This window comes from Hyaena hyaena, unplaced genomic scaffold (assembly GCF_003009895.1).
Source record: "Hyaena hyaena isolate Hyena2069 unplaced genomic scaffold, ASM300989v1 scaffold_31, whole genome shotgun sequence".
In the NCBI taxonomy this organism is placed as follows: Eukaryota; Metazoa; Chordata; class Mammalia; order Carnivora; family Hyaenidae; genus Hyaena; species Hyaena hyaena.
The window spans coordinates 2,907,479-2,922,609 of NW_024080664.1; the positions used below are offsets into that span (position 1 = coordinate 2,907,479).

General features: G+C 57.6%; 1 protein-coding gene across 2 annotated transcripts in view; it reads right to left on the reverse strand.

Annotated features, from left to right (window-relative positions):
• Nucleotides 1-15,131, reverse strand: part of RAMP1 (receptor activity modifying protein 1) — a 46,726-nt gene that overhangs the window by 13,584 nt on the left and 18,011 nt on the right. For both annotated transcript variants that reach the window (XM_039228603.1, XM_039228604.1), the window contains exon 2: nt 14,816-14,954. In XM_039228603.1, the coding sequence (XP_039084534.1) occupies nt 14,816-14,954 (139 nt within the window). The remainder of the gene's footprint in view (nt 1-14,815; nt 14,955-15,131) is intronic.

Below are 15,131 nucleotides of genomic sequence, written 5' to 3' on the forward strand. Positions count from 1 at the left end.
TGCTGCCCCCCGCCTACTGAGGTCGGAGCTCAGGGCGATAACGACCGTAGGGGGCAGGGCAGGGCCGTGGAACATTCTCCACCACGGGATACTGCCTGGTGCAGAGTCCTTGAGCACTGAGCCCCGGCTCACAGCAAGGCCGTCTCCCTCCTGACTCGACGGGGCCCTCACACGTGGACCCTCGCCTGCGTCCGGCACAGGACAAGGGGCTGCCACGCGCTGTCGCTCGGGCAGGAGCACAGAGCACCACCACCCTGGGCCTGCTTCGGGAGCGGAACCCGGCCTGCGAGCCGGGGCACGGCACCAAGGCCTGGAGGGGGAGTCAGGGCTGGAAGCGACAACGGGGAAACAGGCACAGATCATGCTGGCGTCCACAGGGCCGTCGCCTTCCCCGGGAGAGGCAGGAGCGGCTGTGGGTTAAGGCCCGGATGCCATCTCCAGGGGGCTCAGGTCCGCGTTCTGTAAGACGGCCCAGCGGGGCGGAGAGCCGGGCTCTGGAGTGGCCGCTTGGCTTCCCGGCCCCTGAAGGCACTTCCCAGGCGGCGAAGGGCGCAGCACAGCATCGGGGACAGCTGTGCCGGTCCAGCGGGCAGCCCGGAGTCCTCCAGGGTCCCGTGAGGCTGACCCCCGGGCAGACGACACTATGAGGTCAGCTTCCTGAGCCACCAGGAGGGGCCCGTGGCTATGGCTTCTCTGTGCCCCGACGGCAACTTGTCCCGGCCTCGCTCTGGGCAGCAGCCCGCGCCGGCCGACAGGGCTGTGCTTGCCGGGTTCCTGGGGGTGAACCTGACATGGGGTGGAGGGTTGAGCCGGGGGTCGTGGGGCCAGGTCCCGAGGCCCAAACCCTATGGGGCCGTGGCTCCAGGAGGGGTCAAGGGCCTGCCCTCTGGGTCCCCATCAGCCACAACACTGACCCGCTCCCCACTAAGCCCTCAGCAAACAGATGGGATTTAAGTATCTGGTTCTGAATCCCTTCGTGGTACCAAGGTGCCCTCGCCTAACTTTCTGAAGGAGAAGCACAGGGTGGGGGCAGCCAGTGGCGGCCCCGGGCCCCGCAGCGCCGCGTCTTGGCTCCCCTCAAACATGCGTTCCTCCAGGGCAGGAAGCTGCTGCGACTGCAGCTAGAGAGAAGCTTCCAGACGTCCACATGGGTGCGTCTCTGTGGTCCAGAAGCACCCTGGGAGACAGGCAGCCCCAGCGCCCAGCCCACGGAGGAATGAACGTCACAGGATCTGCACCCACCCCCTGGCTTTCTGGGGGGCATCCCTGAATTTCCCCCGACCTGCCCTGGGACACATTGGAGAAGGGGGTGAGGCACCATCAGCCACGTCCCTGGGGGTCTTGGCTGCCCAGGGTTTGAGGGTGTGCCTGGAAAGCTGCCCAGAGCCTCCCCGAGGGCAGCCCCTAAGTCCAGGAGCTGTGGGCCCACATCCTGCCCGCCCCACGCCCTCCCTGTCCCCTCCCGGTCCCTGGGTCCGGCTACCCGCAAGCAGGCACTCACTCTGCAAGGAAGGGGCCACATTTAAAAGACGAGCAAAAATGCCTCCACCTCCTCTGACCACAGAATAAAAACCCAGAGACAAGGGAACAAAAGCTACATGAGCTTCCGAACACAAGGCTGTTTGTCAGAGATCTACGCCCCCTGCCAAGCTGTCACTCAGGTAAGAAAGAAGCTCCTTAGAAATGTTTCACTTCCGAGAATGGATTACTCACAAGGCTTATTTCTAGGATTGACTTCACACAGTCGCCCGAATTTAAAAGACACACGTGAGAGGGAACGAGGGATTGAAAACAGGAAGACATGCTGGAATTAACTGACTCTTTGCAGAGACGAGTAGCCAAGACCTCCCAGACCAGTGTTACTACTGACAAACGTCAGAACGACGCAGTGTGAAAAATAAATAGAGGATAGGAAGGAAAAAGCAGGTTTCATTGTATTTTTAAATGTTTATTTTTGAGAGAGAGAGCGCATGAGCACAAGCAGGGGAGGGAAGAGAGAGAGGGAGACGGAGGGCCTGAAGCAGGCTCTGCACTGACAGCACACAGCCCGACACGGGGCTTGAAATCACAAACTGTGAGATCATGACCTGAGCCGAAGTCAGACACCCAACTGACTGAGCCATCCGGGCGCCCCCCAAAAAAGCGGGTTTTGGAAGATTAGCTCAAATCAACGAGGAGAGAGAGACAGACAGACACAAAGCAAAATTCGAGAAGGCCAAAAATCCAGGGGCTCTGTTCTTTCACCGAGGGGAGGCCAAAGCCTGTGGTCTGATACTGTAAAAACCCCGACACTAAATCAGAGTCTCTGTGTTTCATTTCATGGCTGGTGGAGTGAAAAAGAGTCTTCCAGGCGTCAGCCCCATTTGAAAGAGAAAAAACATTACGTTCCAACCATAGAAGAAAAAAGAAATCAGTGTGGAAATATAAAAATCGTGGAAATATAAAAATCAAGGGAAAAAAGGGCGTGCCTGAAGACTGAATAGATCTTGAAGGACAGATAGGGTGTCATCTCTGGTACAAGGCCCCTCACTCTCCATATGAAAACGTAAAATCCAGCAGTAAGCCGTTGGCAAGAGACGTAGTGACGTAGTGACGCAGAACGACAGGGGAGGGGGAACGAGCAAAGTGCGAGGAGCCGATGAAACCAGCGCTTTGGTGCTGCCACGAGGCAAGAACTCTCACGTGTGCCTGGAGCTGCCATGGTGCTTCACGGCCGATGACGGTAGCCGGGTAACGTGCGGTCTGAATGCTCTACAAACAGAGCGAAAGATGGGCATAAAAACCTGCCAGAAAAGTGAGACAGAAATGCTCCTGATGTGATTGGGGCTGAAGATCTACTAGTTAGTTCACTGTCACGTACACAGAAAGTTCAGGGGCATCTGCGGGGCTCAGTCGGCTACGTGTCTAACTCTTGGTTTCAGCCCAAGTCATGATCTCACGGCTTGTGAGTTCGAGCCTCGCATCGGGCACTGCACCAAAAGCATGGAGCCTGCTTGGGATTCTCTCTCCCTCTCTCTCTGACCTTCCCCACTGTTCTCTCTCTCAAAATATATAAATAAACATTAAAAAAGAAGTGGGCCTCCTCATCTTCCTTTGCTGACGGAGGCGACATCTAAACAAAGAAAAGAGAGGAGAAGGAAAACTCAAAGATTAAATAAAATTTTGAATCTAGAAGATATGAAACACTTAAGGCGATAACACGCATCATCATGTTTAGTGAGAAATATGAAAAACACGGACACAGGAGACATTGCTGAAATACAAGCCTTAAATAAGAAATAGCCAAAATCAATCAAGAGTGAAAATTGAAAAAGAAATCCTTCGGGGGCGCCTGGGTGGCTCAGTCGGTTAAGTATCTGACTTAGGCTCAGGTCATGATCTCACGGTTCATGGGTTCGAGCCCCACGTCAGGCTCTGTGCTGACAGTTCAGAGCCTGGAGCCTACTTTGGATTCTGTGTCTCCCTCTCTCTCTCACCCTCCCTTGCTCATGTTGTCTCTCTCTCTCTCTCAGAAATAAAACATTAAAAAAAAAAAAAAAAAGAAATCCTTCCCCAGACACATAGATCTGATGATTTTAGTGATGAATTCATTCAAACTTGAAAGGAATACATAATTATCACTTCACATAAGTTATTTCCCATCCTTGACTCCTATGGTCAGCTCGCACATACATTCCGTTAGGCCAAAGGCAACCCTAATCCTGAACCTTCGGGGAAACTTATACAGAGGGAAAAACAGGAGATGTCAGAGAAACAGATACTTTGGTACTCATTTTACTGGGGCCGGGGGTCGGGGAACAGAGAGGCCCCCAGAGTTTACACAGTGATGGGAGTCTGGATTCACATAAGGGAATCCACCTCCGGCTCTGTGCCTGGTCCACCGTGATATTTGGTACTAATTGCCAAGACAGCACCGGAACATAATGACCAGTCAGTGCAACCAGGCCTGTTGCCCTTCAGGACACAGGGCCCCGAGGTGCCCCCATGGGAAGGATCCCTGCAAACAGCACTTCCCTAGTTGACCGACAGGTGCCTGGCCATCTCACTTAGAATCTCAATGCGACTTCTTATGGAATCAGGCAAAATGGCTTTCCAGTTCTCTTGGAAAAGCCAGCAGAGAACACATCAAAGAAAGCAAAAGGTAATGTGAAATACAGAATGAACACACGAAGAGAAAATGAGATCTTCTAAATTGTAGAAAACATTGCAGAGCCATGGTGATTGAAATGGCGGGGGATGGCCCCAAGGCAGACATAAAAATTAACTGAAGGGCGCCTGGGTGGCTCAGTCGGTTAAGTGTCTGACTGGCTCAGGTCATGATCTCACCGTTTGTGAGTTCGAGCCCTGCGTCCGGCTCTGTGCTGACAGCTTAAAGCCTGGAGCCTGCTTCGGACTCTGTGTCTCCTTCTCTCTCTGCCCCTCCCCCGTTCCTTCATTTTCTCTCTCTCTCTCTTAAAAATAAACATTAAAAAAATTAACTGAAATTATTCTAATGCACACAAGAACACATTAAGTATTAAATTAAGCAAAACCAAACAATGGAGGTAGGCAATATTATTTAACAAATTATGTTAGCCTAATTGAGGTAGGGAAGAAATAAATTTTAATTCATGTCTTAATGTAACTACTCACTGTGTTTAAGAAGATGAATGTTATTTCAAAACACATGAGGACTAAACAGAAACAGAACATAATACGGTGGCCACGTGACTCCCTCGGAATGGCGACAATCGAATTTCTGGAACACAGGACTGTGCCCGGACGCCAGACCTCTGAGGAGCGAGCGAGGGCACACGCGTTAACTGTGTAACTAATTAATCGAACACGGGAGATAAGAGGTCTTGTCTTCTCCAAAATAACCACGAGCGAAACTTGAAGAGAAAACGTTTAGGACATAAGGACCCTCAGCTAACCTCTACCGTGTTCAAGAGTTCGCAAAGTCAGAGAGAAAAGACTCCCAATGACTCAAAAGATAAGTAGCAAAGAATATGGTCAGATAATCGGCACACGAGAAAAAACAAATTGCAAAGCTACCGTAGCAGAATCACTTCGCCTTCCCAGCGGCCAAAGGCGCACAGAAGCCACGAGGAAACGTCACGCACACCTGCCCACACACCATCTCTGCGGACTCCGCGCTCGTGGGCAGGTGAGGAAACGCTTTCCTATGCTGCTGGTAACGGAAATGAGTACAATCCTTTAAAAGGGCAAGCAGGCAAAACCTACGGAGGCCCACAGACCGTCCGGGCATGGAAGTCCTTTTGCAAGAATCCTTAACGCAGCTCGAAACAGAAGTAAGGCCGCCCGTATGGAAGTTCTCACAGCCGCCTCAGTAAAGACCGCGAACACCTGGTAAAGGCTGGCAGACTCGGACTGTGTCAGTTTGGCCTCTGGCCACCGAGCGAGGCTGCGTCCACCTGGCCTAGGCAGTGAGGGTAAACTCACCTTCTCTTGCTATGCGAAAGGGGTGTACTTTTTTTATTAAAACAAATTTTTTTAAGGTTTGTTTATTTTTGAGAGCATGAGCAGGGGAGAGGCAGAGGGAGAGGGAGACACAGAATCTGAAACAGGCTCCAGGCTCTGAGCTGTCAGCACAGAGCCTGATGCGGGGCTTGAACCCACAAACTGTGAGATCATGACCTGAGCTGAAGTTGGACACTTAACTGACTGAGCCACCTAGGCGCCCCAAAAGGAATGTATTTTTAAGAAAATGGGTCCTTCATTTTTTTAGCTGGGCGAAGAGGGAACTCAGACCTAAAAGGGACCTTTTCCAGAATGGGTGCCACGGGGCACCCTGTGCATAAGCATCCAGGGCTGAAGTCCTGTGGGCACCTGGGTGGGGGGGGAGTTGTCCTCAAAATCTGCCCGGGGAAGGAAGGCTGCCGCCTGGCGCCACAGCTCCCCCGAGGCCCCCACAGTGGGATGAATGTCGCTGGCCCCGAGCGAGCTCCAAAGATGTCCACCAACACAATGACTGATGAATGGCTGGGTCCTGTGAGAGCCTGGGGGCGGGGTGAGCGCTGGGCTGAGGGTCAGCGGCAGGAGGGGACATCTGCTGTGACCCCCAGCCTGCTGCACCCCTACCTCTCATCACCATCACTATGTGCTCCCTGCCCCTCAGTGTAGACGGCCCGGGGGCTGCCTGTGGGTGGGCTCAGGGGGGCTGCTGTCTGAGCAAGCCTGGCCCCCCGGCCCTGCCCCAGACAGCAGACTCCTATCTGCACAGCCTGGATGTGTCCGGGGAAGCGGGAGTCACAGCAGCGTGTCCCAGGCGGAGGCGGAAGGGATGTGGCCGCAAGTCCCCGTCACCCAGACACGTCCCACCTACCTGCTCCTCCGCTCACAGCCAGGATCTGCTTAGTGTCGCCCGGCTGCTGACCTCTTACACGGTGACACACGGGCCGGACTTCAGCCCAGACCGAGGAGGCTGTGGAGCAGCGCGATCAATCACTGGGTGAAAGGATGTCACAGCAGGCTTAGCGCCGCGCCTGGGGCAGCACCCGAGCCCTCCCCCAAGGCCAGGAGGGCGTAAAGGGAAGCGAGGTCAGGGCCACGGCCCCGGAGCGTGCAGGAGCGAGGGCGGCGGAGGCGTCTGGCGTCCCCCCACCACAGGGGATTGCTTGGTTTGTGGCGTCTGCAGACCCCTTTTTCTAGGAGCTTTCTCAAGCAGGAAGTGGGGCCCTTCCTTCCTGCTCCCCCAAACCTCCGGCCCAACAGGTGGACGGGCACAGACCCTCTGACATCATCATGAAAACCCTCCATGAAGCAGGCACACGGTGGAGGCAACTCTGGACCGAAATGCTGCCGCTGTCGTGAGGCCTTCCCACGCCCTCCCCCCCACCCCCCATGGAGACAACTCCTCTGGCTGCTGGGAGAAGGTGCCGCTGGACAGGGCGGGGCTGGAGCCATCCGAGGGCCTCCCCTGAGCGTGTCCCTGTGACACTTAATGTCCTTATGACTCTTCTCCCCCATCTGCCTGCCCAGGGGTGGCTCTGGGTGGATTTCCAGAGCCTTCCACCCCCTCACCCTGCTCTTCCTCCAGCACAGATCTGGGTGCACAAAGCCCGAGGCAATTCCGTCCTTCCCCAGCGTACCCTGTTCCCATCCCTGGTCCCGTGCGGCCCGCCCCCCATCTGCTTCCCCCGGTCGGCCGTGGCCGAGCGCCTGACACAGGGTGGAAGGGCCTGGAGGCCTCTGCCTCGCTGCCCCCCGCGCCCCCGGGGACCCCGCTCACAGAAAGGCCCCCTTGTGGCGGCTGTGGGGTCGTGGTGGTGCGTGCAATATCCCTCCCCCCCAGCAGCTCTGCTAAGATCCCCCCTAGGTGGGGGCTTTAGGAGCTGGCTTTGAGCAGCGTGGATGAAAAGGGCCCCCCCCCTCCTCTGCCCACCCAGCGAACTCTGAGTCCCAGCATGCCTCCTGTCACAGCCGTGGCCTAGTGGATTCCACACATGGCTGCTGGCAGCTCTGGGCCCGCTCGGGGTGGGGGTGGGGGGGTCTTTGCTTCCTGCTGCCACCAGCAACACGAGAAGGTCCCACCCTCCACGCCTGGAGGGGAAGGCACCTGGCAAGCAGCGCAGAGGCGGGAGAGCTGTGAAAGACTGCGGCAGACACCCTCGCCCTGGTGCGCCCTGAAAAGCTGTGACTACACCCCCCCACCCCGCCGCAGGGCCGGGGCCCCCCAGCTGAGGCCTGGGCCGGGCAGCAGGAGGGATGGCCTCGGTGGAACCGGCCGGGCCATGAAGGCCTCCCGGAGTCAGGATTCCCGTGCACCCGGGCTGGGGGCCAGACACACCGAAGGACACCCTACCAGGCGGCCAGGGTGGGGGTGGGGGGGCATCTGTGCCGCCAGGGCAGATGCGTAGCCCAGCAGACCCCGAGGGAACTGGATCGAGCCCCCGGAGCTCCGGGCGGGTGGGAAGCAGGCTCTGGAGAATGGCCGGCACGGCGCCCTGGGCACGGCCGGTCCGCAGGCCTCGGCGAAGGGGCCGAGCGCAGCCAGAATCCCTCGGAGGACGACAGCCACTGCCCCAGAAAGACCTCTGTGACTTCAGAAAGACGCCTCCCTTTCAGTCCCCGTTGGGATTCAAAAAACAAGGCAGCTGTTCTAACGCCGCCGCCCGCTGGGTCAGAGCCACACAAGAAGGCCATTTGTTCCAGAGGCACCGGGGGAATCGCGGCTGCCCCGGGAGAGACCCCGCGGCGGGGCAAGTGCCCTCTTCCGAGGACTGGAGTCCGAGGTGGGGTGCCCATGCCGGGGAGCCCCGAACGTTTGTTCTGCGTCCTGCGCTTCACACACCGGCTGCTCCCCGCTTCCCAGGGAGGGAGACCCCTCCCCAGAACTGGCTGGGGGACCCTTCGTGCCCAGCGCAGGGTCAGCACGGCGGGGAGGGACCCCTGCAGAGGCAGGCGGTGGTGGGGGGTTGCTGTGGGTGCCGAGGCCACCAGGTCAGCATTTACACATCTTCACGCTTTAGGGCCGGGACAGGAGGGGCGCCTTGACGAGTACGAGGGTGAGTTTGGGTTCCCTGATGACTGGTTACGGAAGGTGCTGGTGCTCTGTCATCTTTCCTGTGTACAAGGTGACGCCTCCGAGCCTGAGGCTGTGGGGGAGGGGGGCAGCGGACGGGCCTCCCAGCCCCCCCAAGCCACCCAGCAGTTTTTGTCTTGGGGGGAAAATCCCACATGTGGCAACTCTAAAACCAACCACTTTCTACTTCACTTCCTCATGTTCGAGGTTCTTCCCTTCTCTGTTCCGCTGTCTCTCTCCCTCCCCAAACCCACAGGAACATCTCTGGAAATGAGAGTTTCTGATGACACATTTTCCCATGTTCTCTGTAGCTCCCCAAATTAGATTATATCCCCAGTTAATGCACTAAATTACATTTCCACTGGCAGACCAGGCCTGCAGTTTAACAAGCCAACCCCCGGGAATCTCGGGCTCGGCCTGCCCCCGCCGAGCCCACCTGCCCTGAGCGGGCACAGGTCACACACCAGCGAAGCCTGAAAGCTCCCAAGCATCTCCAAACAAGAGAGGACTCAGGAGCAGCCCCCAAGGCCCCAGGCCAAGCTCATGATGCAGGGTGGGGGGTGTCTGCGGCCCAGGGCTGTGGACCCATTTAAATGCAGAACCCCGCTGGGCCGCAGCCCCAGGATCGGGGCAGACCCACATTTCTACAGCAGGTCATTGTCTTCTCTTTGGACCTCGGCCTGAGTGCTCTTGAGAACCCTTTGCTTTCTCTCCAGAAGTTTCTATCTCTGAGCCACGAGGTACAGTGATGCTGAGAAGTACTTTGGAAACAACCCAGTGTTTCCGTCCAATGTTCTAAGCGAAACAGGGTTGAGGTAGAGCCGGGAGCCGGGAGCCGGGAGCCCCAGAGCCAGCCAGCACGAGCCGGCCCCCCGCCGCCCCACGGTGGACCTCCTTCACGTGTCTTCTAGACTCTGCATGCTAGAGAAGCCTGCCTATCTCGCATCCGTCACTTGGTGGGAAGGAACGTCTCCTCGGACATGCAGCTGTTGAAACCTCTGACTTCAGAATAGAATCCAGAACTTCCCTCTGCCGGATCACAGCCCCCTGCGGGCTGGGATGGCCATGACCTCAGGCAGCAGGCACCGGGGACCTCCGGCCTCCTGCCCGCCGAGCTGTCCACCCTCAGCTGTAGGCGGGGCCTGGATCCCGGACCCAGCGACCCCCCCCCCCGCCGGCTCTGCCACCTTCATCCCACACACAAGCCTTGGCTGCGCTTGGTGGGGGGAGGGGTCTCTGCCAGCACCTTCACCTTCGTCGCACACCCGCTGGCTTGCGGCCCTGCAGCCCAGGCTGGGAGAACTCCCCGTGACCACCTGCCTGGCTCTCCGCCCGGGGTGCTCCACCTTGGGTCCTCTCCTCTGTGCTCCCCCAAGGTGATAGTGCTCCCCCCACGGCGACGGTGCCCCCCCACGGCGACGGTGCCCCCCCACGGCGACGGTGCCCCCCCACGGCGACAGTGCTCCCCCACGGTGATGGTGCTCCTGCTGTACATGCAGCTCTTCCACCCCTCGCCCGGTCTTCTCTCCCGGTCCTTCCTCTCTTCTCCCCTCAGGCCCTGGACAAGTGTGTCTGTCCTGAGGCCCCCAGACCTCTACTGCTCCTGGGGACTCGGGAAAGTCTGCTTTTGACTCAAGAACCAGACTCGTTTCCCACTGCAGATGGGCCCCACCCGGCCCTCTGGGTGTCGGCAGGGGCTGAGATGGCCACGGAAGGCCACCATTGTCCCCCACTTCTGTAAGGACGGGGCATCACCGCACCTCCCCGAAAACCGGGAGGGGCCATCTCGTGCCCCAGGGAGAGTCAAGAGCTGAGACCCTGGACCCCAGAGACCTTGCCAACGATGACCCTGGGCAGTGGGGATTCTGTCTATCTACCCTCCCCTGAGGCTGCTGCTTGCATACATGAGATGACACATGTCAGCCGGTTAGCACAGGGCCCAGCACGTAGTAGGTAATTAGCCAACACTAGCTGTATGATAAACCCTTTCTTGGAATAAGGTGAGTGATAAGCAGTCGGTAGGCAGTGAAGCCCCACTGACGGTTCTGGACCGTTGTAGAATGTTGTAGATGCAGGAAAGACGAAGGTCTGAAACAGACTGTTTATGAAGGTGCAAAGCGTAGAGGGAAATTACAGAGAACACGGTGGCGTCCCCACTCACCGGGGGCAAAGACGGGCTCAGGAATAAACGGGAAAATGGGCAGCACATCTGGCAAAAGACAGGATTTGCTGTGTAGTTCGCCGCAGAGAAAAGTGCAGCTGGTCCAGCGGCTGAAGTGCAGATGCGGGGGATCCCTCCTGAGCCTCGGGGTGGGGAAGGCTCTTGGGCCGTGACTCAGACCCGGGGGGGTAACACACTGACGCATACGGCTCGATGAAAACAAAATGATGGGGCAGCAGAAACACGGGAAACATAGTCGGAAGACAACCAGCAAATGGGGACGACTCCCTCACGTGTGCTGCAGACAGAGGTCCCGGTGTCTCTTCTAACACAGAGAGCTCCTTGGGTGCCTGCCTGGCTCAGCCGGTGGAGCCTGCGACTCTTGGTCTCGGGGTCGTGAGTTCGAGCCCCGTGGTGGGTTGTAGAGATGACTTAAATTCATTAAAAAAATAAAATAAAATAAAGAATTCTTTACAAAGGACCAGAAACCTGGCAGACACTGGGAAAGGACAGGAACAAGCATTCACAGAAAAGATCGATGAAGGTGAACCTGTCCCTGGGGGAAGGCGACCAGGCAGTGAGGACGCAGGCCTGAGCACGCGGGGCGCCAGCAGGGGGCGGGGCAGCTCCGTCACACACTGCTGGTGGGGACGAAGCCGCGCTCCCCCTGGAGGGACACAGGCAGTGCCTCCCCAAACCGCACTACACTGCTCCCTTCCACGCTACGTGAAATCGGAAAATACTGGGAACACCAAATGCCACCTCACAGGAAAGCGCCTGTAAGGTTAGGCGTGGTGGGGCGCCCGGAGGCTCCGTCTGCTAAGTGTCCCACTCTCGATCTCTGCTCAGGTCGTGATCTCACGGTTTGTGAGACTGAGCCCCGTGTCGGGCTCTGCGCTAATAGTGAGGAGCCTGCTTGGGATTCTCTCTCTCCCTCGCTGTCTGCCCCTCTGCAACTCGTGCACGCACGCCCTCTCTCTCAAAATAAATAAACTTAAGGGGCGCCTGGGGGGGCTCAGTCGGTTAAGCGTCCGACTTTGGCTCGGGTCGTGATCTCATGGTTTGTGGGTTCGAACCCCGCATCGGGCTCTGTGCTGACAGAGCTCAGAGCCTGGAGCCTGCTTCAGATTCTGTGTCTCCCTCTCTCTCTGATCCTCCCCTGCTCATGCTGGCTCTCTCTCTCTCAGAAATTAAGAAAAAAAAATTTAAAAAAAAACTTAAAAAAAGAGAATTATTCATGGTGCAATATTATCCAGCTGTAAAAACGGGGAGGGAGTTGTCCAGGCGCTGGTAAGAACCGATTTCCAGCAGAGTACGAGGAGAAGCACAGGACGGGGTAAGAACAGCCTTGGCACAGTACAACAAAGAAGCCCCGCAGCACACCGTCGGATAAGAGCATTTGTAGGCTTGTAGAAGAACATCACACACAGCACACTGTAGGACAGTAGAACACTGTCTACAGTTGATGTAAAACACTCCACATAAGAAACGATGCAAGAGAAAATTCGTACACCTGCTGATCTGTGCAAAAGAAACACACGACGGAAGATGCAGAAACAAGTGAGACGGATCGCCCACGGGAAATGGGTGGCGGGGGATGGGAGCGACGGGCCAGAGTCTGGATGAGGGGAGGTGACTTCTCCGAACCCACCTTTGAGAGCAGCTGACGCTGAGCGCAGTGTGATGGGCGGTTCTCGGCGTCAGCCTGGTCAGGCCACACTCCCCGGTTATTCAATCCCACACCAATCTGGGTGTTGCTGGGGAGTTGTGGGGACCCGCTTCCCATGCGTTGGCTTTAAGGACAGGGGGTTATCCCTGATAATGTGGGGGGGGCTCACCCGGTCAGGCCTTACGTCGGAGCTAGTTAAGAAATTCTGCCTCCCGGCCACAGCATCGGGCCTGCTGGCCAGCCCTGCGGGTTTCAGAATTGCCAGATTCCCCCGTCGCATAAACCGATTCCTTGTAATCAATAGTTAGTACAGTCACATATATAAATACCGCTGTTATTCAGCTTTCCCCCCACCGAGGCTACAGAACACTTCACCCATGTTTTCTTCCAGGGCTCCTAAGGTCTCCCTGGTAATATCTGAATTCCTGATGAGCATGTGTGTGTGTGTGTATCTTGGCTTCTAAACGACTTTTTAAAAAATAATTTCCATAATTTGTTTAAAAATGTTTTAACGTTTTTATTTATTATTTTTGAGAAACAGAGATAGAGCGCCAGCGAGGGAGGAGCAGAGAGAGAGCGAGACACAGAACCTGAAGCAGCTCCAGGCTCTGAGCTGCCAGCACAGAGCCCGACGCGGGGCTCAAAGCCACCAACTGCAAGATCGTGACCTGAGCTGAAGTCAGACACTTAACCGACTGAGCCCCCTCGGTGTCCCCTAAACGATATTCTTCAATAAACGGAATCAGGGCTTCCTTGCAGAAACAGCTGCTTCCGAGGACTGGGGGGCGGAGCAGAAAATGTACAAGATGATCCTAGAGAATCTTGGGGTACCGGAAAGAAAGGAAGTGCCCAAAGAAGGACGGGCAGGAGGGCATGTCAGAAGGGCACAAAAGCCAATGTGATGTTGCTCAAAAGGCCCAGCTGGGACCATTTAAGGTCGCTTGTGGGTACTTGGACCCAGCCGGGGAAGCCGGGATAAGCTCCCCATTCAAGTCACCTGCGCACAGCCCTAGTCCCAGCTGCAATTTCCTTCCCCCAATTTACGGGGACCTCGCTCCAGGCTCTCACCCTGCCGGCCTAGACCCGGGCCGCCAGCCGCAGCTGACGTGCTGACGTGCCGTTACAGTGGGGACTCCTGCTTCCAGCTCCCTCAAATATCTTGATTTTCTTTTTAAATAAAAGAAGTCTAGGGTGCCGGGTGGCTCTGTCGTTTAAGCGTCCGACTCTTGATCTTGGCTCAGGTCATGATATCACAATTCGTGAGTTCGAGCTCTGCGTCCGGCTCTGAGCTGACAGTGCGGAGCCTGCTTGGGATTCTCTCTCCTCTCTCTGTCCCTTCCCTGCTTGCTTCCTATCTCTCTATCTCAAATAAATAAATAAAAATTAAAGAAAAAAGTTGTAGCACCCACAGGCCTGCCTTTTATTTCCTTCTGTTTTACGTGCGGCTCTGCAGACGGCACTTTCTTTGGCCTGACTGATCATTACTCCCGTCTGTAAGCACCACTGGGGACTGTCTGGGTGGCTCCCGTTTCTACGAACACCTCACCCCTGCTTCACTGGGAACATCACCGGCCTTTCCCTGTCTGGGGCCGGGCCACCCGTCTGCAGGCCGTCCACACCACTCCGTGGTCGCTGGCTCAAGGCAGGCGGGGGGAGTGCTTGCCTTCAGGGACCCCACCGTGTCCGCCCTGGATCGGGTTAACGTGCAATCTTTAAACACAAATCCCTCTGCGGAGGCAGGAGGCCAATCGGTCTCCAGCACAGGCTGTTCTGATGCGAACAACCCGCTTCCTCCTTCCTGCACGAGTTGTGGCCCCCGTTCCGGAACGCAAGAGCCTGGGCTCCGTGGGGAGAGCCCCCGACCCCACTGAGGAATGCCTGGGGTCCCGGGTGGCCCCAGCGAGGCAGGAAGAAGGGCCTTGTGCAGAAGGCGGAAGTCACGGGGGGGAGGGGCTCAGTGCCAGCTGTCTTTGGCGGGGGTTCACGGGCCACCTCTCCGGGGACGGCCTGCCCTGTCACCCGGTGAAGCTCGGAGCCCCGAACAGGTGGGAAGCACAGCCTCACCCTGACCACGGGGACCCACGGAGCCGGCAGAGCCGGCCCTCCAAGCTGGGGCTCCTGCCACCGAGGCTCAGCCCCCGGGCACGGGACGGTGCTCTCTGTGGTCCCCCATATGCCTGCACATGGATGGGCCACGAGCGTCTCAGCTGCACACGGCCCAGACGGAACCCTCCCTCCGAGAGCTCCCCCTGTACCAGGCCCACCACCCACGTGGGGCCCGGGCGTCACGGACACGGCCTCCCCCCGCCCCTCACCACCCACACTCTCTTATCGCTGGCGCCCTCCTTCGCCCACGGCCACACCGTCACCCTCGACTGTGGTGGGGAACCCCTCACCGTGGCCTTGAGTGGACTCCTCGCACCAGCCACGTCCCTCCCGCCAGGGGACACGCGACACTCACTTGATGGTCTTGTCCCAGTCGCACCACAGCGTCTTCCCGATGGCCTCCATGTCCGCCTGGAACCGGGTGAGGCAGACTTCCTGGAGGAGGGCGTCGTAGTCGGCGTCCCGGCAGGCCGTGGCCAGGAAGAGGTGATGCACTGCAACGAAGCAGCCAGGGGTGTCAGCCTGTCTGGGACCCCACCCAGCCTCCCCTGCCCTCCCCGCACGCCCTCCCCTGCCCTCCCCGCACGCCCTCCCCTGCCCTCCCCTGCCCTCCCCGCACGCCCTCCCCTGCCCTCCCCTGCCCTCCCCGCACGCCCTCCCCTGCCCTCCCC